Below are 27,104 nucleotides of genomic sequence, written 5' to 3'. Positions count from 1 at the left end.
GGATTGGTGGTCCCGCCGTCCCCGGGTCGCGGCCGCGCGCTCCGCCCGCCGCTGCGTCCCCACTATGGCGGCGCCCAGGCAGCCCACCGCGTCGTGGGCGCCCGCCGGGGTCCCCCGCGGCTGCCGCCGCCGCCTGCGCCCTCGCCTCCGCCTTCCCGCCCGCGCCGGGCCGGGCGCCGCCTCCCCCCTGCCTCCCTCTCCGCTGCGGTAAGAGCCAGTCGCGCGCGCGTCGGGGCGCGGCAGCCACCGCGGCTAACGGTGTCCGCGCCACCCCTTTCCTCCCCTCCCCTCCCCTCCCCTCCCTTCCCCCGCCGCCCCGGGTCCCAGCGGGGCGCGCGGAGCCCGCCTGCCTGCTCGCGCTGGGGAAGAAGGGACGGTCGGGACACACGGCCTAGCTGTCCTCGAGTACCGAAGTCCGGTTCGGACTGGGGACTCCGGCCCGGAGCCCGGCCCCTGGGCGACCTCGGCCGGGAAGGGGCCGCCAGGCCTCCGGGGAGGACGGCTGGACCCGGGCCGAGCGGTGTGAGGTCACCTGCGTGCGGGACCCCGCCGCGCTGCGCACCTTGGTGCAGAGGAAGGACGGGCAGGCGGGCCTCGGCTGTGGGAAGGGGAAGGAAAAGTGCAGGGAGAGCTTGAGCGGGAATCTGCAGCGTACTGGTAGCGGCTGTCCTTGCTTACCGTTTTCCTAGCAGCCAGACGTCCTGGAAACCCGGTCAGTTTGATCGGCATAGTACGCCTCCTCTCCTGCTTCCTTTCCCTCTCACACTTTTCTTTCCCCCATTGTTAACTCGCCGGTCTTGCTTGCAAGAGGAAATAGTCTTCGTGATGACAGCAGGTTTGGTTAGGATGGTGTCCTACGAATATTTTGGATTCCTTTTTACAAATGCTCATTTTTAGGATTCCGCAATAAACTTGATTTCTGTTTGTGTTTCCCTCACATGCCAGGGAGGAGTGAAACGTGTTGAGCTATAAAGCATAGTCGTTAATTGAGAGAGAGAGAGAGAGAGAGACCAATGGAGACAGCTGTTATTTTGTAAAATCTAGGAACTTTTTTTTGTGGATCTAGTTTGCGCTGTCTATACTATATAGCTGGTTGAACGTGAGGGTACAACGGAACACTTATTAGGTTCCCAAAAGTGAAATAGTCCGCATGGGAAATTAGGTTATTTATTTCTGAGTCAGAATCACCTTGGAGTGATGATCATTGAACTGTTTGGTATGCCTTCAAGTCAAAAGGATTAAAAGGAAGCTGGCCGAAAAGTTTATGACCAAATGGTGTTTTCAGATCTCTTATTAAGGCAATAAACAGCTCCTAAGATTTAAGGATGCTTAACTCAAGGACATTTTGAAGTATTAGGTGCTGAAGCTGCCTATTTTGCATGTCTATATAATCGTGATTTACTGAAAACAAGTTATTAAAGAGGAAATAAGATGTGCATGTTCTTAATTGGCTTTGGGTTATCACTAGAGTGTCTAATGAATGCATATTGTGCACAAGGTCATTGGACTGTGGGGAACTCAAGACCTGTAATGGAAGAGACTTGTTCTGACCAGGCCCAAGAGATAGTTGTGGGAATAAAGGACACACGGGAAACTGATAACTAATGCTGTTGCCTCTGGAATTCCTAGACAGTAGGTATGGAAATCGGGAAAAGGAGAAACCCATGTGTTTGAGGAAGGTTTTACAGGGAAGGTGAAGCTTGACTTAAGCCATGAATGGGTAAGCCTGTGGGGTGGGGGGGGGGGGGGGATGAAGAGGAAGAAGTGAAGAAAGGAGAAAGTGAGGACGGTCTGGGGTGGGGGTGGGGGGGGGCAGGGGAGAACCCAAAGTGCTTAAGGGTGATTCCAGGGCGTTCCTATCAGGGAAAAGTAGGAGATAAGTTTGTACAAAAGAGGGAGGTGTAGTGTCAGATTGAGAAGTAACTTTGTCCCAGGAGAGCAAAGGATTAAACTAGTAGTAGCATTTACTTCAGGTGAAGCTGGAGCTAGCATTTAGAAAAATACATGGTAGCACTTTATTTGTTCTTGTCACTTTTGTGATTAATCTCCGCAGTGTGGATGGACAGTCCTCGTAGCTACCCAGGATCTGCCCCTCGAGACTCCCTCTTGCCTTTCTAGACTCTCCTCCCCTCGTGTTCACTTGGGTGCCAGGCCTTGCTGACATACTGCCACGCTGTTTTTGCTTCTTTCCATTTCTACTGTCATCACACTTATTTGGGGTCATTGATACCGTTCTCTTGAGTTGTTGCAGACATCCCCCAACGTTTTCTTTTCTTTCCTCCCATCTATGCTGTGTACTGCCATCACCTCCAGACATCTCACTTCCCCAGTCAAGACTTTGAATGGTTCCCTCCTGTCCGTTGAATTAGGCACAGACCCGCCTGGCAAAGACACTACGGGTGAACCAATTTCTTGTCATTCCCTTAGATTTTATTAAGTTTTCCAGGTCAGTAGAAGTATTTGCTCTTTGTGCTTTGCTGTTTGTGCTCCATATCTTTGCTTATGTTGCTTTTTCTATCTTAAATGACCCCCTTGGATCTCTAATTGTTGGTTCTTACCCGTGTTTCAGGGCCATGTGATATGGAACTTCCTTTGTGAAACTTCTCTGTACTTTTCTTCCCATCCACATGGGACTTGTCTCTCCTTTAAACCATTGTAACGCTGGCGTCTGCCTTTTTGGCACAGTCGTCAACATAAGACTGCAACTTTTTCGAGACATAGACTATCTTCGTCATCTAGCATGGTATTTTGTACATAGTAGGTACTTGACAGGTGTGTTTTATATTGCACATAGCCTGGAACAGAGATGGATGCAAAGAAAGTAACTTACGTGAGAGAATTCCTTACTAAGAGATCTGACGTATTGATCTGATGTATTGATCTGGATAACTTGGATTAGACTGCATAACAAAAGCCCATTAAGACTTAAGTGGCTTAATAGAACAAAAGTTGATTTTTCCTTCATGCACAGGGAACTCTGCTCCTCACAGTCACTCAGGGACCCAGACTGATGGAAACTCCATCTGAACATAGTGTTTTCCATGATCACTTCGATTGAGTGAAAGATGGTGGTTAAGGGGCACTGATTTTGTTTTTTTAAGTTTGTTTATTTTGAGAGAGAGAGCAATCAGGGGAGGGGCAGAGAGAGAGGATCCCAAGCAGGTTCTGTGCTGTCAGGGCAGAGCCTGAAATGGGGCTCGATCTCACGAACTGTGAGATCGTGACCTGAGCCAAAACCTAGTCAGATGCTTGGCTGACTGAGCCACCCAGGCACCCCAAGGGGCACTGATTTTTATTTTTATTTTTAAAGTTTACTTATTTATTTTGAGAGAAAGAGAGTGCAAGCAGGAGAAGGGCAGAGAGAGAGAGAGAGGGAGGGAGAATCCCAAGCAGGCTCTGTGCTGTCAGCGCAGAGCCAGACGCAGGGCTCAAACCCACAAACTGTGAGATCATGAGCTGAGCTGAAATCAAGAGTCGGACGCTTAGCCAGCTGGGCCACCCAGGCACCCCAAGGGGCACTGATTTTTGAAGTCTCGGTCCCAAATGGCGTGTGTCACTTTCGGTCACATTTCATGGACTGAGGCAAGTCACGTGGCCACACCTGACTTTAAAGAAGAACGGGAAATCACACTTAGCATGTGCCTGGGAAGCAAAGAGTTGGACATGACTGGTGGACGGCACGAAGGACCGCTACATCATTTATGACTATCACAGCCCCTAGAAGATTGGAAGTAGCAAAATCAGCTGGCCCGGTAGAGACCAGCACATTGACAGTAGCAAGAAATGGTCGCTCTAACTTGGCATGAGATGAAGGTGAATTGGGAAGCTGGAACTCCGTAACAGGCACTGTACCTGCCCACAGGCCAGGGCTGCTGGTACAGGGTATACCCTAACCACAGTGCAGTCATGCCTAAGGGCATCACAGTTTTATAGTGCCCTCAGTAATGAACACCTGAATGGTCCAAAAATAGTTAAGTTCTATTCAAGTTATTTAGCCAGGAAGAGTGAAGTAACTTGAGGTACATTATTGCTTGCTGAACTAAGAAGGACTCTTAGTTTCACGTTGGTTTAATTGGGTTTGCTTGAGGCCATCAAACTTGGGTATTTGGCGAGGGGATTTCACTTTTGGTAAAGAAGAGAAGCAGAGAGCGGTTGGAGCTGTGGTTCAGAAGACAGGGTCTGGGTTGAAACCTTGTCTCTGCCACTAATTGTCTGACACTGAGGAAGCATCTTATTCTTGAGCCCGAGATTCCCCATCAGTAAAATGCGCAGGGTGTTCTCAGTGCATAGGGTGAATAAAAAGGGTTCGTTTATTGGCAAGTGCTTTGCGCAGTACCTCGTTCAGAGGACGCACCCCCGTTCAGGGACATCACCAGCAGCAGTAGCAGGATTTGAAAAACCTTTGAGAAAACTCAGGAATGTAGGTAGAGGTGTTCCCCCAGATTTTCCTACCTTTTTCCTTTCCTTGGATAGCATTCCTGCCACACCTTTCTTATTTTCACATGTGTCGTATTTTATATGACGAAGCTGTGTGCCTGTCTGTGTCCTCCATCCCACTCGACACCCTACTTGTGACCCAAGTATTTACTGAACAGGTGCTGTGTGCAAGGCTCTGTGCTGGGTCATGGCATTGTAAGTAAGAAAGGTGTGTCCCTGGCCTGAAGGGGCCTGTAGTCTGGTAGGACCGGAAGCCAGTGAACCCAGCAGTGAAAATACATTTGAGGGGCCTGTGGGATCTCCTAAAAGGGCACCTGCTGTCACACTGGAATATAAATCATGGTTTTCCGGAGACGTTCACACCAGCCCAAGTCTTGAAGAACGACTGGTTATAAGAAGGGTGGATGTGGGTTTGAAAGGCTTTCAGGCAGGAAATGTGTGTAATGCCCTAGAAACACGAGAGTGTGGCTACATCCTGAGGACACTTGAGTGGCAGGAGGAAAGGGTATGTTTGTGGAGTGTGTGGAGGCTGCAGGAGGCGGCTTGCGAAGGCTGTGAGTTCAGGGGACAAAGCTTTTATCCTGCGCATGATTAGTAGCCACGGAGGGGTTCCAGGGTAGGAAATCAGCTCTGCCTTTTAGGAAGGTCCCTGTGTGTGGAGGGCGCCAAGGAGTGATTATCCCGTTTCCCTGACAGGGGAAGTGCTGAGTGTGCAGCCACAGTTCTGAGCCTGCTACACGAGGGTTGTAAAATATTTATGTGTGGGGAGAGAGGAGAAGGAGGCGAGTGCGGGGAGGGTACCAGTTGGACTACTGCCATGATGCGAAGGCTGTGTCCGTGCCCTTCCTGGGCGGGAAGAGCGCCCTGGACGGGGGCCAGCAGACCAGGGTTTCAGTCATGGCTTCCGCAGTTTCTACAGTAGGACCCCGGGCCAGTTTCAGAACCCCTTGTGTCTTGGTTTCCAGATTTGTAAAATGGGGTAAAAAACAGCTACCTTGCAAGATTGCTGCCCTGGAGACTTGGGCAAAAAGATGTTAAAAGCCTGGTGCTATTAGATAACATAAGGGACCTTCTTCTAATAAAAATAATAATTTTAAGGGGCGCCTGGGCGGCTCAGTTGGTTAAGCTTCCGACTTCAACCTATGTCATGATCTCGCTGTTCCCGAGTTCGAGCCCTACATCGGGCTCTGTGCTGACAGCTCGGAGCCTGGAGCCTGTTTCTGATTCTGTGTCTCCCTCTCTCTCTGCCCCTCTTTTACTTGTGCTCTCTCTCTTTCTCTCTCCCTCTCTTTCTCTCTTTCTCTCTCAAAATTAAATAAACATTTAAAAAATGATAATGATAATAATAGTTTTAAGACTTCTAAGGTTTAGCATATTACCTGGCTCATGGTAGGTGATGAAATTATTAGCCTTAAATCCCACCATCTAGAGATAACCACTGCCATCCCTGTGGTTTTATTTCTGCATTTTAAGTGGTTGGTGATGCTGGTCTGTCTGGGAGTGTTAGGCATCAGGGGATTATTCTGAGATCAGGAAGGGAAGAATTGATACAGATATCATACCAACTTAAACATTCTTTAAAGGCCAGCACATTATATATGGCTCTTCAGCTGCTGCCAGCCCTCACCCAGAAGTCACACATGCACATGTGCACATACTCTTGCTACTGGTGTTACTATAATGTGCTCACTGCATGTGCAACAAAAAAGTGTGTATTTCTTCAGCCTGTTGTCATCATCGACGGCTTCCCCCCTGAAATTTTGCTCCTCCTCAGTCTTCTGAGCATGTTTTTATTTTTTATTAAAAGCTTTTTTTAACATTTATTTATTTTTTTAATGTTTATTTATTTTTGAGACGGAGAGAGACAGAGCATGAACAGGGGAGGGGCAGAGAGAGAGGGAGACACAGAATCTGAAACAGGCTCCAGGCTCTGAGCTGTCAGCACGGAGCCTGACGCGGGGCTCGAACTCACGGACCGTGAGATCATGACCTGAGCCGAGGTCGGACACTCAACCGACTGAGCCACCCAGGCGCCCCCTGAACATGTTTTTAAATTTTTTTTTTTTTTCAACGTTTTTTATTTATTTTGGGACAGAGAGAGACAGAGCATGAACGGGGAAGGGTCAGAGAGAGAGGGAGACACAGAATCGGAAACAGGCTCCAGGCTCCGAGCCATCAGCCCAGAGCCTGACGCGGGGCTCGAACTCACGGACCGCGAGATCGTGACCTGGCTGAAGTCGGACGCTTAACCGACTGCGCCACCCAGGCGCCCCTGAACATGTTTTTAAAGATGATAATGGAACTTTAATTGGGTTTGTTCTCCATTAGGTTCCTCCCTGGTCATCCTGGCTGACAGGAGTTCCTCCCCTCTGAGCTCCTGTACCACTTAATTTATGTTATTCTGATTAAATGTCATCTACTGCCTTGTCTTATCATTATTTGTCTATATATCAGTACATTTTCCCATTCCTTGATGTCAGTTTTTCTTACACAGTAATAGAAAGATGGCATGTTTATGTATTTTTAACATGACTTAAAAACCCACTGAAGCCTTTTGTTTGAAATATGTTGAACAGGTTAGAAAATTCAATGACTGGGGTGCCTGGCTGACTCGGTTGGTAGAGTATGCAACTCTTGATCTTGGGGTTGTAAGCTGGAGCCCCACATTGGGTGTAGAGATTACTTAAAAGTAAAATGTTTAAAAAAGAGAAAATTATATTGCTAGATTTAAAAAAAAAAGTTTATTTATTTTGAGAGAGAGCACACATGTGTGCATGTGGGAGAGGGGTAGAGAGACTGGGAGAGAGAGAATCCCAAGCAGGCTCCTTGCTGTCATTGCAGAGCCGGATGCTGGGCTTGATCTCACGAACTGAGATCATGACCCGAGCCAAAGTCAAGAGTCGGACACTTAACTGATTGAGCAACCCAGGCGCCCCAAGTTTTTTTCTTAATTAATTAATTAACTAATGTAAACTCTGCATCCAGTGTAGGGCTCAAACTCATGACCCCGAGATCAAGAGTTGTATGCTCTTCTGACTGAGCCAGCCAGGTACCCCACTAAGTTTTTTTTTTTTTTAATTGAAGTCTAGTTAATGCTTTATTACTAAATCTTTAAAACATATAAAAAATAAATTATGCATCAGTGATTCTTAGGGTTTTTAGTCTCAGGACCCCTTTATAAATTTAAAAATTATTGAAACCCTAAAGAACTTCTACTTCTGTGGGCTTTGTCTATTGATATTTAATGTACTAAAAATTACTGAGAAAACTTTAAATCCTAAGAATACAACCATACATTCCATTAGCTGTGAGGACAGTGATGTGACAACAGCTGTTATGTAGCCTTTGGATAATGTGCTAGACCCTTGTGAGAAAATGAGAGTGAATAAGGCAAATGGTGTGTTCGAATTATTATGAAAGTAGTTTTAAACTCATGGATCTGCTGAAAGGGCCTTGGGGACCCTCATGGGTACATGGACCACTTTGATGACTACTGACATATAAATGTGAGAGTTTTTATAAGTGACACTTTTATATCTTTTTGGTAACAAAGTAACATAAAGGTGGATATACTACCAAACATTGGTTTTCAAAATGCGTTCAACACAGTATATTTTTTTTTTAAAGTAACTAGTTTCTAGCTTTGGTTAAGACAAGTCCTTTACCTTGAAAGGACAATTGTGTGTATTTTTGGAATATCTGCAAAGTACCATACTGCTAACAGACATTTGTCATGCCAGTCATGGTCAGCAAACTTGGAACACGAGTATTTTTGTAAAAGAAAAATACACAACTGCTCTTTGAGTTCTAGAAATCTTAATATGCTGTCTGTCAGACAATACTTAGAGAACTTCTTTGAGATGTAAGAGTTTCGTGGTTACTCACCGTCTCGTTATCAAATTTGGTTATGATCCTATTTCAGAGATTCGATTCTTACGAGATTAGCGACATTAATGTCATTCTGTAATGCGTAAACTGCACTGCATCACAGAGCAGGTGAAGAAATAATGATCCACTCTCCTCCATGCTGTGGGACTTTCATGCTTCCTGAGGATTTTTCCTGAGCCTCGTGCCACAAGACATTTGACATGGGGTTGTGTAAGTGTTGGTTGAAGTTAAATGTTAGAAATGTTTATAAGTAAAAGTTTTGTTTCTTTCCATACTTTGGTGAATCATTTTGAGTATGCTTTGAGATGCACATCCTGTCTGAAGGCAAAGGGCCTGAGGTATTGCAGTAGCCTCTTCTTGGTCTTGGCTTAGTCTTTTCCAGGCTGTGCTCCATATCACTATCCCAGTGATCTTTCCAAAATACAGATCTGACTGTATCATTTCTCTGCTTAATCCCCGAAGTGGTTTTCCATTGCCAATGGGATAAATTTCAGACTCTTTAGCATGGCATCTAAGGCCTCTCCTACCCTTTTACTGCCTCACCTTCTTTGCTGAAGCTTTTCCTATATGTCATTAATTTCCATCATCTTACAATGTTTGTACTCTAACTGCATGCACCACCCTGCTCTCTCTCGAGGGCAGACATCACACTGTGTTCCTACTGTTGTACTCAGGTGCCTAATAATGGCTTCTGCCTGGACGTATGTTATAATATACGTTCTATACATTAAGCTAACATGTTGTCTGTAGATAGATTAACGTTATATGTTCTATATGGCGTATATAGTATTATTTATATATATATAAAGCATGGCAGATAAACAATGTGGAACTACTATGTAGGCCTAAGACATTTAATGTCTCAAATAACGGGAGTGAAGAGAACAGTTAACTTGTATTTTCTTTCTTTCTTTCTTTCTTTCTCTCTTTCTCTTTCTTTCTCTCTCTCTCTCTCTCCCTCCCTCCCTCTTTCTTCTTTCTTTCTCTCTCTCTCTCTTTCTTTCTCTCTCTCCCTCCCTCCCTCCCTCTTTCTTCTTTCTTTCTTTCTTTTCTTTCTTTTCTTTCTTTCTTTCTTTCTTTCTTTCTTTCTTTCTTTCTTTCTTCTTTCTTTGTCTTTAGATCATGTGTGTATGTATGTAGTCTCCCTGCCCAGTGTGGGGCTTGAACTCATGACTCTCAGATCAAGAATTGGATGCTCTACTGACTGAGCCACCCAGGTCCCTTAAATGCTTTATTTTTAAAAAAAAAAAATTTAATGCTTACTTATTTTTGAGAGAGAGAGAGAGAGAGAGAGAGAGAGAGAGATTGTGAGTGGGGGATGGTCAGAGAGAGAGGGAGACACAGAATCTGAAGCAGGCTCCAGGCTCTGAGCTATCAGCACAGAACCTGACATGGGGCTTGAACTCACAAACAGTGAGATGACACCTGAGCTGAAGTCGGATGCTTAACCAACTGAGCCACCCAGGTGGCCCTGTTTTATTTTTTTTTTAAGTTTATTTATTTATTTTTAGTACTTTCTCTACCCAACTTGGGGCTCAAACTCACAACCCTGAGATCAAAAGTCGCATGCTCTACCCTCTGAGCCAGCCAGTGCCCCCATATTTTCTAATATTGTATTTTACGCTTAAAACAACAGAACACTATAATGATACCTATCACTAGGTCTTTTTTTATTTTTTCTTTTTTAATGTTTATTTTTGAAAGGGGGCCAGGGGACGGAGGATCAGAAGCAAGCTCTGCACTGACAGCAGGAAGCCCGACGTGGGGCTTGAACTCACAAACTGTGAGATCGTGACCTGAGCCGAAGCCGGACAGGAAACTGCCCGAGGCACCCAGGTGCCCCTAAAGCCTTAATATGCCATATCGTATCAGAGTTTTGTTTTGTTTTGCTTAAAGAGATAGAACATTACATTTCCAATAAATGCCTCATAAGTATTTTTCCCTAGTCTTTTTCCTCGTTCACCAGAGAAAACTATCTTGAATTTAAAGTTTTTAAAGCCCCATATGTGTTTTTATGCTTTTGCCACGTTATATCCCACGTACTGTACATACCAGGGGTTGGCGAATGAACTTGCGGGTTTTATTGGAACACTGCCATGCCCATGTTTAAGTGTTGTTATTGACTGCTCTCATGCTATAGTTTTCTGGACACATTGCCATCTCCCAGCCCCCTTCAGCCCCTGCCTGTTGATCTCAGTTGGCTCAGGCAAAGGAGGGTCATCTCCTCAAACTGATTGCGTTCAGCAATTTTTAAACTTCCACATAGAATTTACCTTTTCCAAATAAGGCATCATGTCTACAACCTTGTCCTCCAAACACCATTAAAACAGTGTTAAGCAAAACCCCCTTAAAACCAAACCTTAACAGCTCCTATTCCGAAAGGGTTGTTTTTTGTTTGTTTGGTTTTTGAGTAAAAACAAAGAACTGAAAGTTTTGTTTCCTTGGGTAACCCCTCCCCAACCCCCCTTTCCCTCAGCTACTTCTGAAGGGAGTATCCGACCAGGGACAAAACATTTTCCGTCTTCTGTTTTTATCATCTTGGTAGATATCTAATTTTCACTTAGTCACTGACGACCTGTGTTATAGGAGCCTGGGTCCAATCAGGGGAGAGAAACCACATGGGACTTTGAGCAGTCAAGCTTTAAGAATTATTATTGTTGTTATTATTATTTTAAATGTTTATTTACTTTTGATCACACTCACAGAATGTGAGCAAGGGAGGGGCAGAGAGAGAGGGAGACACAGAATCTGAAGCAGGCTCCAGGGCTTGAGCTGTCAGCACAGAGCCCATGCGGGGCTTGAACCCATGAACTGTGAGATCATGACCTGAGCCGAAGTCGGACGCTTAACCAACTGAGCCACCCAGGTGCCCCCAAACTTCAAGAATTGTTAACTATAACAGGGATTTGAAGTAACATGAAATCAACTAGTAAGTAAAAAAATAAGCATGTGGAAGGATGCTTAACATCATTTTTTTATTATTAAAACAATTTTTAAAAAATGTTTATTTACTTTTTGAGAGAGAGAGATAGAGCACAAGTGGGGAAAGGGGCAGAGAGAGAGGGAGACACAGAATCCTAAGCAGGCTCCCTGCTCTGAGCTGTCTGCACGGAGCCTGGGCTCGAACTAACGGACCGCGATATCATGACCTGAGCCAAAGTTGGAAGCTTAACCGACTGAGCTGCCCAGGCGCCCCTCCTCAACATCATTAACTAATGGAATGTAAAGCAAAACCAGAATGAGACGCTTGCCCTCACCCCAGCTCTCTCTAATTATCCATTTTTGTATCTATACATCTGTTGTTCCATTTGCTTGGTTCATACCCACTAGGATGGCTGTAATCAAAAAGATAGATAAGAACTAGGGTTGGCACAGGTGTGGAGAAATCAGAACTCTCACAACCCTGCTGATGGGAACATACAAAGGTACAGCTGGCATTTCCTCAAACAGTTAAACATAGAGTCACCATATGTACCAGGTATATTTCACTCCTAGGTGTATACCCAAGTGCATTCATAAGTATATACCCAAGAGAAATTAAAACTTATGTCCATGTAGAAACTTGCACATCAGTGTTCCTAGCAGCATTATTCAGCCAAAAAGTGGAAACAACCCAACGTCAGTCAACTGATAAACGGATGAATAAAATGTGATGTGTTCGTATGATGGAATGTTATTTGGCAATAAAAAGAAATGAAGTACTGATAACATGCTACAATATACATGAACCTTGAAAATGTTATGCTAAGTGAAAGGAGCCTGTCACAAAAGACCACATATTGTATTATTCCATATACAGTAAAACCTTGGTTTGCGAGTGTAATTTGTTCTGGAAACATGCTTGTAATCCACAGCATTTGTATATCAAAGCAAATTTCTGCATAAGAAATAATGAAGGGTAGCCTGGGTGGCTCAGTTGGTTAAATGTCCGACTTCAGCTCAGGTCATGATCTTGCGGTTTGTGGGTTCAAGCCCTGCATCAGGCTCTGTGCTGGCAGCTCAGAGCCTGGAGCCTGCTTCAGATTCTGTGTTTCCCTCTTTCTGCCTCTTTTGCTCTCAAAAATACATAAACATTTAAAAAATTAAAAAAAAGAAATAATGGAAACTCAGATGATTCGTTCCACAACCCAAAAATATTGATATAAAAATGATTACAATACTATAATATAATACAAAGTAATAAATAAAATACAAAATGTAAAGAAAAGTAAATTAACCTGCACTTACCTTTGGAAACCTTTGTGGCTCGTGCGAGGGAGACAAGAGAGGAGGGTTATCATGTCAGACAACTTTCACTATCACTAACGGAATCACTGCTATCTCTTGGCTCAATGTAATCTTTTTCCTTTTGTGCAACTTTAGCAAGGAACCTTTCCAATGACACTTGCTTTTGCCTCCTTCTGAGGATGTTGCAGAAATGTGACATTGCATTGTCATTAAACAGATTCATTGTTTGCCCCGCTACAACCTTATTTGGGGGCTACAGCCTTATTTGGGTAGTGCTTTTCTGCAGAATTTCGTTTTGCACTGTTTCCCACATTTTACACATCTCCCTAACTTCATTTAAAGTGAGGGATTCCTCCACCTTTTTCTCCTCCTTCTCTGCAGATGAGATGCAGACATAGACTTCTTAGAAAATCTTACAGTTTCGGCCACTCGCATACCTTGTTCGTACTTCTTGATGATTTCCTTCTTAATTTCCACCGTAATGATCTCCTTCTTACCACTGTTCTTTTTAACTTTTTTCTGCATGGGGACCATTGTATATGCTCACACGGATGTTGACTACAGTACAGTATTAGTAAACCCTTGTCATATACTGTATTTAATATAACTGGCAATAAGGCAGCAGAGGAAAGGGTCTATGTCTGCAAGCAGCCTGACCTAGAGTGAAGCAAAGCATTCCTAAGCTTACTCTTGTATGGAAAAGCAGAGGACTGTCTGTAGGTGCTTTGAAGTGACAAAATTATCCTAGTGCCAGGTGTGGGCACCTTCCAGTGTTCTGAAAAATCACTGATTTCTGCCAAACGCTGCAGCCTGAGACGGAGCATCTGAGCATGGGAGACGATCACCCACAATCCTGCAGCGTGTGCAAGAGAGAAGAACCATTGACTCCATTGTGATCATGTGACATTCAGTGTTCTATGCTACTGGTGTTGCAAGACATCGCTCATTTATCAAGTTAAAATATATTAGAAATGTTTGCTCTTCTTGCGGAACACTCGCAGAACAAGTTACTCACAATCCAAGGTTTTACTGTGTATGAAATGTCTATAGACATTTGCCTATTCTGTGGAACAGAAAGTAGATTAGGGCTCAGAGAACAGGATGTTGGGCAGGGGGGTAGCAGCTAAGAGGTGCTGGGTATTGTTTTGGGGTGATGGAAATCTTCTAAAATTGATTGTAGTAATGTTTGCCCAACTGTGTAAAAATACTAAAAGCCATCGAAATGTACACTTTGGGTGAATTGTATGGTATGTGAATGATATCTCAATAAAGCTTTTCTTTTTTCTTTTCTTTTTTTAATGTTTTATTTATTCTTGAGAGAGAGAGAGAGAGAGAGAGAGAGTGTGTGAGCAGGGGATGGACAGAGAGAGGGAGTCATAGAATCCAAAGCAGGCTCCAGGCTCTGAGCTGTCAGCACAGAGCCCTACACGGGGCTTGAACTCACGAACCGTGAGATCATGACCCCAGCTGAAGTCAGACACCTAATCGACTGAGCCACCTGGGTGCCCCTTCTTTTTTATTTTTTAAATTTTTTATGTTTATTTATTTTTGAGTGAGAAAGAGACAGAGCTCGAGTGGGGAGGGGCAGAGAGAGAGGGAGACACAGAATCTGAAGCAGGCTTCCGGCTCCGAGCTGTAGGCAGGCACAGAGCTTGACACAGGACTTGATTTCATGAACCGTGAGATCATGACCCGAGCCAAAGTTGGACGCTTAACCGACTGAACCACCCAGGTGCCCCTCGATAAAGCTTTTCAAAAGAAGTAAAGAGGACTCTAAAGAATATAGATGTAGCAGATATAAGGAGCAGCCCCCACCCCAGGGCTGAGAGAGAGTGCTCCATGAGGAGCCCCACAGTCTCCCCCACACCTGCTGCAGGTTGAGTTACAGACTTTGTGGACATGACCATGACTCACTGGGTTGCAGATGAGTTCCTGTGATGCCACATGGTGGAATTAGTGGGAAACCAGCCTTCTGGGGTGTTGGGGGAAGCTGTTTGCACAGAGGGGTCTCATGAGAGGCACTGGTACAAAACCGCCCAGGAGGGGTGCTGAGGGCAGCTGTTGGCTGCTGCTCCTCATTGCTGACGGCTGGGCACTGGAAAAGCCAGGTGCGCTGTAGGAGCCTACCCAGAGGAACACACTGGCACCCAGAAGCAAAACTATTTTCCTCCTGCAGTAGCTCTTCAGCAACTTCTAACAAAGCTCCACGTCATGCGAGCTGGCAAAGAAAAATACTTAAAAGGGCCCGGGCTCATTTTCACAGAGCAAGCAAAAAGGGTGAATGTGGAACTGAAAGGCAATAAATCTGTAACCCACGCAGAAGTCACCGGAACCTCAGCATACCTCTAGCTTTTGAATTCCCTTTGGAGGTCCCCAGGTAATCCTTGCCCTTAGGCTGTTGTGGTTTGGAGAAGCCAAAGACGCTGTATCTTTGGGCCAACTTGCCCTTAGCCCAGCTCTCTCTAATCCATTTTTACATCTTGTTTCCTCTTCTGTTTGCCCAGTTCTCTTTTTCAGATACCATTTACACTTATGCTGGATCTCCTGTGACTACTACTGCTGCATGTTTTTGTTTTGTTGTTTGGGTTTTGGTAATCCTCTTATACTTTTTATTCTTTTTCATTTTATCTTGCTCATTTTTTTATCCACCATGGCTTGCTTGCTTGCTTTCTTCCAGTCTTTCTTTCTTTCTTTCTTTCTTCCTACAGATTTTATTTTTTTTAAGTAAGCTCTACATCCCATGTGGGGCTCCAACCCACAACCCCAAGATCAAGAGCTCTATGCTGTATGGACGGAGCCGACCAGGTGCCCCACCGTTGCTCTCATGACTCTTACTGTCTTTTCAGCAGTGACCACTTTCCACTGAGGTTTTAATTTCCATGATGTTGTTAGTTTTCTTTGTTTACTCTTCCTGAATGCTAATTTTATTTTATTTTTTTTAATGTTGTCTTACTGTTTTTTCCCTGAGCGCTACCTGTAGTCTCTGCTCTTAGTTATCTCTTGCTTTATAGCGCCATTTGGGAGTGGGTAGGGCTGGGGTAATCTTTGTTAATGATCTTCATCTGTTCTGTGACAACATTTTTCCTGTCTTGTGGTCTTCATCTACTATGCTTCTCCCCACCCTCCGGTTCCTCTCTAACATTGTTGCAGCATTTTTGTTTAGATCCTATACTGATTTCTTTTTACTATTTTTATTTTCTTTTAAGAGGTTATGGCTAGTTCCTCTTTTTTTAATTTTTTTATTATTTTTTTTAATGTTTATTTATTTTTGAGACAGAGAGAGACAGAGCATGAATGGGGGAGGGTCAGAGAGAGAGAGGGAGACACAGAATCCGAAACAGGCTCCAGGCTCTGAGCTGCCAGCACAGAGCCCGACGCGGGGCTCGAACTCACGGACCGTGAGATCATGACCTGAGCCGAAGTCGGATGCTTAACCGACTGAGCCACCCAGGCGCCCCTCTTTTTTTTTTTTTAAAGTTTATTTATTTTGAGAGAGAGAGAGAGATAAAGCAAGTGGGGTAGGGGCAGAGAGAGCAGGGGACAGAGGATCCTAGGCCAGTTCCATGGCGACAGCAGAGAACCCGATGTGGGGCTCGAACTCAAACCGTGAAATCATGACCTGAGCTGAAGTCAGATGCGTAACTGACTGAGCCACCCAGGCGCCCTTTTATTATTGTTTTGATACATTCTAGGGCGTCTTCAAGTGGAAAAAGTTATGTGACTGAAGCCAGGTCAGGATTTGAATTCTGGCTTTGTCACTGACTGGCTCTGTGATCTTAAGGTAATTTAACCTTTCTGTGTCTCAGTTTTTTCTCTATACAATGGAAACAGTAACCTCACAGGATTGGTGAGAAGATTCAGTGAGTTAAGTTGTTCAAAACTCTTAAAACTGTGGCCAGTTCACGGTGTGTGCTGTATGAATATTAACAATATTAACCTACCCTACACACTTACTTGCACTTAGAAAATGCACAGCTTTTTTGCATAGAAGGATTTAACATATTGCATATTAATTACTTAAATCTGCCTAGTCATGCATAACATCTGAATAGGAGGTGTGCATTCAGCAAAAATGTTTTCAAAAAATTGATGAGCTTTTCAGTAATTTTTTGGGAAGCTGTATAATAAATAGTACAGTATATAATAACTTCTAATTAGCTTGCCTTGAAAATATTCATAGGAGACATGCTCAGGAAATACTTTGGTTTTTGCTCTGCATGCTTTTGTCATACTTGAGTTTATATCCAATAGGGACTGATACTTGAAGGTCAGCAAAATTCTGACATTTTAGGCTAAAAATTCTTGCTAAGTATAGTTCAGAAAATAACCATATTGTAGGATGTTTTAGAAATTATAGGAGTTTGATACAGTTTGTTTCAATGAGTTCATATTTTTAATATAATTTTACTTTCATGGCTAAATTAAAATAACCTAGCATTATATGCCTTTTGTACCTTTTTAAAATGTTTTTATTTATTTTGAAAGAAAGAGAGAGACAGAGTGTGAGTGGGGGAGGGGCAGAGAGAGAGGGAGACACAGGATCTGGAGTAGACTCCAGGCTCTGAGCTGTCAGCACAGAGCCTGATGCGGGGCTCGAACTCACAAACCATGAGATCATGACCTGAGCTGCAGTTGGACGCTCAACCAACTGAGCCACCCAGGTGCGCCCCTGTACCTTGTTTTGAGCACACTCTGACTAAATATTCAGTCAGTGAGCAGGTAGATTTTTGAGTCACTACCAAGGATACAATGGTGAACCAAACAGACACGTTCCCTGCCTGAATTAGCCAGAATATGAATGTTAAATTATTGCTGTAAATGCTCATAAGAGGATAAGCAGCTGCTGTGGGAATTTAGAACAGGGAGACCTGAAGTGTGGAGACAGGTAAGGCTTTCTCTGTGGAATTAACCTTTAAGTCTGAGTGGGAATTGGTGATATGAAGCGTAAGTGTCGGGACAGTGTCAGCCTGACCTTGGGAGAGAGCATGGGGAGTGGAAAACACTGAAAGACGGTCAGTGTTGCAGACTCATCGAGGTGAGGTGTAGGGGATGGCAGGAGACGTGGGAAGCGGTGGGCAGGGACCAAATGATGCAGAGCCTTACGTGGCTTGTGAAGGAATCTGGGACCTTACCCTAAGGACAGTGGGACATTTGCAAAGTCTAAGCTTGGGAATGAGATAAATTCACATTGGCTGCTCTGTGGGGAATGAGTCGGCGAAGACCAAGAATGGGTAATGGAGGCTTACCAGGGGGCTGTAGTAGGAGTCCAAGCCAAAGATTATAGCGACTTGAAATAGGATGGTGGTAGTGAAGGTGGAGGGGTGGATGGATGCAAGAAGGATTTCACAGGTGAAACTCATAGGACTCAGTGATTGATTATATGTGGAGGTGGGAGTGGGAAGGAGGGTGGTGTCAAGGATGATTTCCAGGTTTCTGACAGAAGCACCTGTGAAGATGTCGCCTTTCACCTGAGATAGTGAACAGAGGAGAAGGAGGAAATGTGGGGCATCTGTGAAACATCTAGATGATGCTGTAGAGCAGGACGTTGCGTGGATGTGGAACTCAGAAGCAGTTACTTAGAAGGTAAAGTTCGGGATGGTCAGCATAATGATGGCAAATTAAATCATAGACGTGGAACAAAATTGCCTTGGGGATATCTGCAGAATGAAAATGTTAAGACGGCCTCACGTAGTACCCCAAGCTCCTCTCCTCTTTCAAAATTGCTATGCCGATATATGATTTGCACACAAATCATAGCTTCAGGATATATTATGTTTTGGAATGTGTACAGCTTATATCGTGTCTTGAGTTGGTGCACATAATTAGAAATATATTGGTTTATTTCTTAAACAAATACTTCAGAAAATTTTTCTTTTTTCTTTTAGAGAGAGAGCCGGCAAGCCGGGGAGAAGAGGGGCAAAGGGAGAGAGAGAATGAGAATCTTAAGCAGGCTCCACGCTCAGCGTGGCTTGATCTCACGACTCTGGGATCGTGACCTGAGCTGAAATCAAGAGTCAGACACTCAGCCATCTGAGCCACCCAGGGGCCCCTAAACAAACACTTCTTGAGTGTTGCTCTGTACTAGGTGCTGTGCTGTTAGATGCAGGTGATTCACAGACCTAAGTTATAGATTCTGCTTTCAAATTATATGCTGATTCTTTGCAGAGACAGAAAAATAGGCAAGATGTTTTATAAATGCTGTGATATAGGTAAGCATGGGATGTTATGGGAGCAGACATAGCCATAGTATAGGGCATTAAGGAAAGCTTCCTGAGAGAGGTAAGACCCAAGTCTGCTCTGACTTAGAGACCTAGAAGATGAGCTGGCATTGGTAGGCAAAGAAGGCAGAGAAAGGACCTACCACCATGCTGTACTGCCTCTCCCAGTTTCAGAGGCTGCAGGAAGGTCAAGGCCCGAGAGGACAGTAATGTCTATTGGGTTTGACAGTTAAGAGGTCAGTGGCGAACTTAGTGACCCTCTAGAGCAGAGTATGCGTTTGATTGTCTTCGTGTCTCCTGGGCTTTGCATAATTCCTGGCACTTAGTGTTTGTTGCGCTAGCTTTGGGCAGAAGCGAGACACCTCCTTCTCCAAGGTGAATACACGGGAAGAGGATGAGCCTGATTGCTGCTCCACTCTACGTGCTGCAGCAAGCTTATGGCAACTCTTTACCTGCATGCTTTTTTTGTGGCTGTACAGGGAGGCCAGGTGAGCTCCTGCAGCCTGAACAGTTCTCGCTATTAATCTAGTGTTATTTTTATGTTTTACTCTAGTCTTTTTCTTTTCTTTTTCATGGCTGGGTACATGATACCTGTGTCTTTTTTTCATTCACTACTGTACCATAAGCACTTCCCCATGTCACTATAATTTTTTCATAAATTACATCTTCCCCCATAATTTATGAAATGTAATAATTTCATAAATTACATCTTAAGTGGCTGCAAAATCTCTCACTTGGATGTGTATTTGAACATTCATTTGAGGACTGGTTTAATTTTTTTCTTTTGTAATAATTTGAAATAATTACAAAAGAGTTGCAAAAATATTGCCAAGAATTCCCATATAGCGTTTAGCTCATTTATTGTGTCGTCTATCCGATTTCTCCATTGTAAGGTTACACTTTTCCCCTCTAATTATAAGAAGTATCTTATGGGCAGAAACTTGAAGACTGTAGAATACCCCATTTCTCAAAATTCTGCCCATTAATTTTAGCATCCTTTGATGTTTCTTAGCTGAATTATTGCTGAAATGGTTACCAAATGGTGACTTTCTTTTTTTTTAAATTTAATTTATTTTTAAAATTTACTTTCAAGTTAGTTAGCATATAGTGCAACAGTGATTTCAGGAGTAGATTCTGTAATGCCCCTTACCCATTTAGCCCATTCCCGCTCCCACAACCCCTCCAGTAACTCTCTCTTTGTTCTCCATGTTTAAGAGTCTCTTCTGTTTTATCACCCACCCTGTTTTCATATGATTTTTGCCTCTCTTCCCTTATGTTCATCTGTTTTGTCTCTTAAAGTCCTCATATGAGTGAAGTCGTATGATATTTGTCTTTCTCTGACTGACTAATTTCACTTAGCATAATACCCTCTAGTTCCATCCATGTAGTTGCAAATGGCAAGATTTCATTCTTTTTGATTGCCGAGTAATACTCCAGTGTGTGTGTGTGTGTGTGTATGTATATATATATATACTATATATATATACATCTATCTATATATTATATATATATCTATATCTGTGTATATATATACTATATCTATCTATCTATATATAGGTATCTATGTATATATCTATATATGGATATCTATGTATATATAGATATCTATATCTATGTATCTATATAGATATATATCTATCTATATCTATCTATCTATATAGATATATATCTATAGATAGATATAGATAGATATATATCTATATGTAGATATCTATATCTATCTATCTATAGATAGATATAGATATATCTATAGATATATATCTATATATATATACCACATCTTCTTTATGCATTCATCCATCGATGGACATTTGGGCTCTTTCCATACTATGGCTGTTGTTGATAATGCCGCTATAACAAATGGTGACTTTCTAATTACGTTATTCCTTCTACATTCATTAGTTGGTATTCTGATCTAAGGGAGCACTTTCTCCTCTCCTCATTTATTAGACTCTTGTTTAATGGGTTATGATCTTTTATTATTGATCTGAACTGCTCCAGAGCTGACCATTAGGAGCCCCACAAGTTGGCTTCATTTTACGTTCGATATGGCCTCACTCCTTGAGCCTTTACCTGCTCCGAGGCACCGCAAAGGATCCAGGCTTATCTTGTTTGTGCCTTCTTTGCCTCAGCCCTGCAGTCAGCCATGCTTCCAGGGATCCCTGGTTCTTGTCAGGGAAGAATGGTATTTAGAAACCAAGGTCTAGCTGCTAGACATGCTCTTTGTAATTGGGACATGACTGCTGCCAGGCTCTTCCCAGTGACCAGAGCTAGGGAATATATGCATGTATCACACAAAGGCACACACACTGCCCACATCTATATTTATTTTTATAGTTCATATCTTTATATATCAAAAACCATCCATTTATACCAAACCTTTCAATTTCAGTACAACCCCCAAAATTTTTTCTAGTTTTTCCCTTTTCCTGTTTGCGATTCCCTTCCCCACCATGGAGAAATCTGGCTCCTGTTAGCTAGCGTCAGTGTACTTACTTACTTATTTGGTTAATCCCAGCATTGCCTGTTGCCACACCCCGAGACCCCCTCACGATGGCTGGATGCCCCGCACCTCTCTTCACTCCAGTCCACGCCTACCCTGATTGGCACCTGAAGCTTAATGGCTTTTAGATTAAATTATTCAGAAAGGCAGACAAGGAGGGAGCTCATTCCTTTTCATGGCTGCATAATCCTCCATTTTAGTGGATATACCGTAGTTTATTCAGTTCCGACCAAAGGACTTAACTCTCTTATATTACAAATAGTGCTGCGGTAAATAGCCATGTGCGTGAATTGTGAATTTTTGTCGGTGTGTCTTTGGATAGTTTCTTAAATGTGAGATTACTGGGGTAAAGGGCAAAGCATGTAATTTCGTTAGACATGGCCCCATCCTTCCCACCACCACACAGTGTGTGAGAGGAGCGGTTTCCCCCAACACCCTCAAGCTTTTGTCCTAGCTGTGAGTTTGAAATTTTGTCTCTCAGAATTTTGAGGTGCTGTTATTTTTCCGTCTTGGAGGTTTTTGCGTATTTTAAGCGCTTATTTTATTTGTTTCTTTGTATGTCATCCACTTTAGGAAACCAGTTTCCTCTTTGGGTGTTTGGGTGTTTGTTCTACATCTTCATTTGAAGATCCTTTTCCTTAATGGAAGAGGAGGTAGAAGTGAAATAGGTGATTAGTTCAGCCTTCTCGCTGTCATATTTGCTGAACAGATAGGTAAATCTGTTGACTGACTGATGGTCCTGTGTCTGCTGGAGCCTCAGGTTTGTAGACTGTATGTATGTTCAGGCATCACATCTGCATTCAGGACAGAAAGCAGGGGAAGGTACGGCCGCCTTCTGAAAGGCAAGGCTTGTTTTGTTTTGTTTTTAATTGTTTTTTAACGTTTGTGTTTGAGAGAGAGAGAGAGAGACGGAGTGCGAGCAGGGCAGGAGCAGAGAGAGAGGGAGACACAGAATCCAAAGCAGGCTCCAGGCTCTGAGCTGTCAGCACAGAGCCCGACTCGGAGCTCGACCTCATGAACCATGAAATCCTGACCTGAGCCGAAGTTGGACGCTTAACCGACTGAGCCACCCAGGCGTCCCTGAAAGGAATAGCTTTCCAACAGCCACCTGCCTTTGTAGGCAGGCTGCTTACCCCTTAAATTTGTTGTTGTTTTTAACGGGAGCCCTGGATGGGATACAGGCCTTTGTGTTGCTGGAATTGCAAGTCTCTAATTCCTGTTTCAATGTGAAAACTTTGTACATTTGTTATATTTTTTTTAATGTTTATTTATTTTTGACAGAGAGAGTGACAGAGCATGAGCGGGGAGGGGCAGAGAGAGAGGGAGACAGAATCTGAAGCAGGCTCCAGGCTCTGCACTGTCAGCACAGAGCCCGACGCGGGGCTCGAACCCACAGACTGCGAGATCATGACCTGAGCTGAAGTCAGACGCTCAACCAACTGAGCCACCCAAGCACCCCTTTGTACATTTGTTATTTGCATAAATATAAAAATTAAAATTAAACATAAATATACAAATAAACAGATTGTGAAAAGAAAACAACCCTCCAAACCCACTTTTCAGTTTGGTGCCTATTCTTGTAAGTATGTGCTTAACACGTAACCTTAATTTTCAATATCAGTGTCGTCCTTGTTTGTTACCACCAGCATATGGGCCATACATATATATTACGACTCTACAACTAGATTTTTTTCCACTTAGCAGTATATACTAGACGTTTTGCCTATGTGAGGACATACAGCTGTGTCTCATTCTGTGTAATGGGTACATCGTATACTATACATGTCATTCTCTTGCCCTCATCAATCCATCACCCACCTTGTATCCTCTGTGCTGGTGACTGACATCTAAGAACAGCATCATCTGGGCTTTTTTGCCCCCTGGCTTGGAATCAGCTGATAAAAGACATGGACAGGGATCAGAGGGTGAGTGGTGGGAGAAGTCAGAGCATTCCTTACCCCTCCCACCCCTTACTGGGGCTCCAGGAGCCGCTGTGCCCTTGGTAGTGATCTTCCTGATGGCTGGCCTCTCTTTTCCAATGATACCCTTTGTCTCCTGCTCTTTCACCTTGAGGGCGAGAGTAGCTTCCTACTGTTGATAGTCCCTGGATGCTTCACCACCCGTGGTTGGTTCCTTTCACTCTACTCACACAGCTATAAAAAATCCTGTCATTAATTTCCTTCGGTTCATTCTCTGCATGTGCCATCTGTTTCCTGCCAAGACCCCAGCTGATATAGATGTCATTGTGTAGATGCACAATAATTTATTTGTTTGGTTCCCTGTTGATGGACATTTGAATTTTTTTTCTAGTATTTTGTTCTTATAATGAGTGTTGCTAATGGACATTTATGTACCTATTTTGTAAAGTATTTGTTGGAATGTTCCTTTAGGAAGAAGCCACAGAAATAGAAATGCTGGGCCAGGGTGCACGAATGTTGTAAATTTCAGTAGCCACTTACTTCCCCATTGCTTCTGAAAGAGTCTGCCATTTTACATTTCTACAGTGTGGTGTTTGGTTTTTTTAATGTTAAAAAATTGTAGAGGTGATACTTGTGACTTACAACAAATAAACTTAACTTAGAAATATATAAAGGAAAAAGTACTTCCTAACATTGCATCCTATTTCCTGGAGGTAACCCCATCAACAGCTATGTATCCTATCATGTTTTTTTTCTTTATAAGATTTATATCCTTATCATAGAATAAATTCATATATAGATAAAGTGAAATCATTTATACATGTATGTATGTGTGTATATCTCTATTTATCTGTCTCTACTAAGGAAGCTCATTTGTAGACTCTGTTCTATTCATCTGTTTGTCTTTTCCTGTGCCAGTACTCATCTATCTTAAGAATTACACTTTGAGTTTTGTTGTTTTTTTTTTTAATTTTATTTGTATTTTTATTTTATTTACTTTTAGTTTTTTGAGTTGTTTTGATATCTGGTAAGGCAAATCCTCATTATTTTTCATGAAAAACAATTTCTTGGCTCTTCTTGGGCATGAAGTCTTTGGATTAACTTTAGATTTAAGTTAAAACAAACAAACAAACATGGATCTTGGCTGGAGTCAGACTGAATTTATAGAGAACTGACATATTTCCAATATCGAAACTTCTCACTTAGGAGCCTGGTGTGTTTTCTTTATTTATTCAGATCTTTTATGCCCTTTGGTGAAAATCTTGCCCATTTCCTCCTAAGTTTATTTTTAGATATATTATAGGTTTTGTTGCCATCATGAATGGAATTCTTCCTCTTACATCTTCTCATCAGTTATTGTTGGTATAGTTTTTAAGAAGATTTTTGTGGGGTGCCTGGCTGGCTCAGTTGAAAGAGCATGCGACTCTTAATCTCAGGGTTGTGAGTTCGAGCCCCATGTGGAGTGTAGAGATTACTTAAATTGAAACTTAAAAAAAGCTGTTGAGTTTTGTAAATTAATCTTATCACCTACTTATTTGTTCTGATGGTTTTTTCAGTTGATTCTCTTGGCTTTTCTAGGTGGACAGTTATATAATCTCTAGTTGATAACTTTTTAATCACTTCATGTATAGTGTTTATACATAATTTCTTTCTCATATGTTATTTCATGGCCAAGATATCTTAGTGGGGTAGGGGGTGGTGATCCTAGGAAGTCTTCCCGGCTGATGTTACATTTAAGGTGAGCATCAGAGAATGCTGATCATCAGAGAATGTTCCAGGCAGGCCTTGAGGAAAGAAACAAGGCTGCGTTCAGTGAGTTGGAAGAAGAAAGGCAAAGGACACAGACAGGGTTGGAAAGTGCAAGAGATGGGTTGGAGAGTAAATAGGGGTACAGTCAGAAACTGCTAAACTCTAAGGAGCAATTCCTTTATTCTCAAGGAATTGAGAATTTAATGAAAGATGTGTTAGGCAGAATGGCCCCCCAAAGATGTCCACATCTGAATCCCTGGTATCCATAAATATGTTCCCTCGTGTGGCAGAAGGGACTTTGCAAATGCAGTTAAGACTACAGACCTTGGGGAGCCTGGGTGGCTCAGTCAGTTAAGCATCCGACTTCAGCTCAGGTCATGATCTCACGGTTCGTGAGTTTGAGCCCCACGTCGGGCTCTGTGCTGACAGCCCAGAGCCTCGAGCCTGCTTTGGATTCTGTGGCTCCCTCTCTCTCTATTCCTCCCCTGCTCATGCTCTATCTCTCTCTTTCTCTCTCAAAAATAAAGAAACATTAAAAAAATTTTTTTTTTAAAGACGACAGACCTTAAAACAGGGAGATTATCCTGGATTCTTCAAGTGGACCCGACCTAATCATATGAGCCTGAGAAGCAAAGAAGTTTCTCTGGCTGGGGACAGAAGCAAGATGTGGTAGAAAGGGAAGTTGGAGAGATTCAGAGTGAGAGGGACCTAACCCAGCGTGGCTGAAGGGGGCCGCGTGGAGCAGAGACTGATATCCGGCGAGGAGATGGGGACATCAGCCCTACAGCTGCTGGGAACTGCGTTCAGCCCATAGCTGGAATGAGCTCGGAAGCAGATCCGTCTCCGGTGTCTGTAGAAAGGAACACAGCCCTACCGACCGACTCCTTGGTTTTGGCCCTGTGACACCCTGTGCAGAGGACCCTGTTGAGACACAGTGTACCGGGACGTTGGGCACCCGGAGCTCTGAGACAACACATCTGTGTTGCTTGGAGCTGCCGGGTTTGCGGTACTTTGTTACACGTCGGTGGAACGCCAGCTCAGCGGGGTTGAAGCAGGAGAGTGGCGTCAGAATAACGGACCAGTCCTACCTCCGTGTGAGAATGGATCCGGGAGAGCGCACTTCGGAGGCGGGGAACCGTCTGTGGGAATGCAGCGGTGGTGTGGACTAGGGTAGTGATGGGGGGAAGGGGCATGACTCAAGACTTACGTGGGAGGTTGGAATCGCCACAATTTGGTCATTGATTGGGTGCTGGGAAGGAGGGAGAGGAGGAACGCAGGGACAATTGCTGAGTTCTGGCTTTGGATGCTGAGTGACTGGTGGAGCTGTGTCTCAAGGCCAGGACGGGCAGCTTGGAGGATTGCTAGGTCAGGAACTCAGTGGTATCTCCAGGTGGTTCTTCGTTTGGAAATTCTCCTGTAAATACTTATTTTAAGATAGAGTATATCAACAAGATGATTGCTTTATCCTTTAAGACCTGAATTATTTTTTTGATTTTTTTTTTTTTTTTTCCTTTTAGGTCATGTAGGAAATTGTAAACCATGTGAAGATGGGACTCTTGGTATTTGTGCGCAATCTGCTGCTAGCCCTCTGCCTTTTTCTGGTACTGGGATTTTTGTATTACTCTGCGTGGAAGCTGCATTTACTCCAGTGGGAGGACCCCAGTAAGTATGGTCACCCCAGCCTGCCCCCAGGGAACGTGGGGTGTTCGCTGGGCTGCAGTGCCCTCACACCCTTCGGAGACAGGCAGTGAGAGGAGACCGCACGCTCCTGGGGCTCAGGCTCAGAAATTGCCTCCCATTTTTGTGGCTATAGGTTGAGATCTTTGATGTTTTTCAAAAACTGCATGCCATGGCATATCCTCTTATGATCTCCGTAAAAACATGCTATTCTGCAATAAAAGCCCAAACTCTTCCAGTACTTCTGGTTTCTGAATGCCGTGCTTTTTAATTACTAAAGTGCATTGCCTCTCCCATTTGTATTCGTTGCCTCGGGGCTCCGTATCACAGCTGGTTTTCTTCTGTCCTGAAAACGTTCACCTTTACCTTTTCTTTGAATTTGCAGTTTTCAATTTAATACTGTCTTTGTTTTATGTTCCCTGAAGAAATTTTGTCTACCTAGTTATTTTGTCCTTGCTGGCACTGAACTTGTACCTGAACAGAATA

At 43.5% G+C, this 27,104-nt stretch overlaps 1 protein-coding gene across 4 annotated transcripts in view; it reads left to right on the top strand.

The window, feature by feature from the left end:
• The window catches only part of ST3GAL3 (ST3 beta-galactoside alpha-2,3-sialyltransferase 3), a 201,004-nt gene continuing 173,900 nt past the window's right edge, over positions 1-27,104 (top strand). The window contains exons 1-2 of one of the 4 annotated variants that reach the window (XM_060621876.3): positions 1-207; positions 26,459-26,603. In XM_060621876.3, the coding sequence (XP_060477859.2) occupies positions 26,489-26,603 (115 nt within the window). In that variant the 5' untranslated portion in view covers positions 1-207; positions 26,459-26,488. The remainder of the gene's footprint in view (positions 208-26,458; positions 26,604-27,104) is intronic. The other 3 variants (XM_060621875.3, XM_060621878.3, XM_060621877.3) reach the window with 3 other exon arrangements.

This window comes from Panthera onca, chromosome C1 (assembly GCF_046562875.1).
Source record: "Panthera onca isolate mPanOnc1 chromosome C1, mPanOnc1 haplotype 2, whole genome shotgun sequence".
In the NCBI taxonomy this organism is placed as follows: domain Eukaryota; kingdom Metazoa; phylum Chordata; class Mammalia; order Carnivora; family Felidae; genus Panthera; species Panthera onca.
This window is presented reverse-complemented; position numbering and strand designations above follow the sequence as displayed.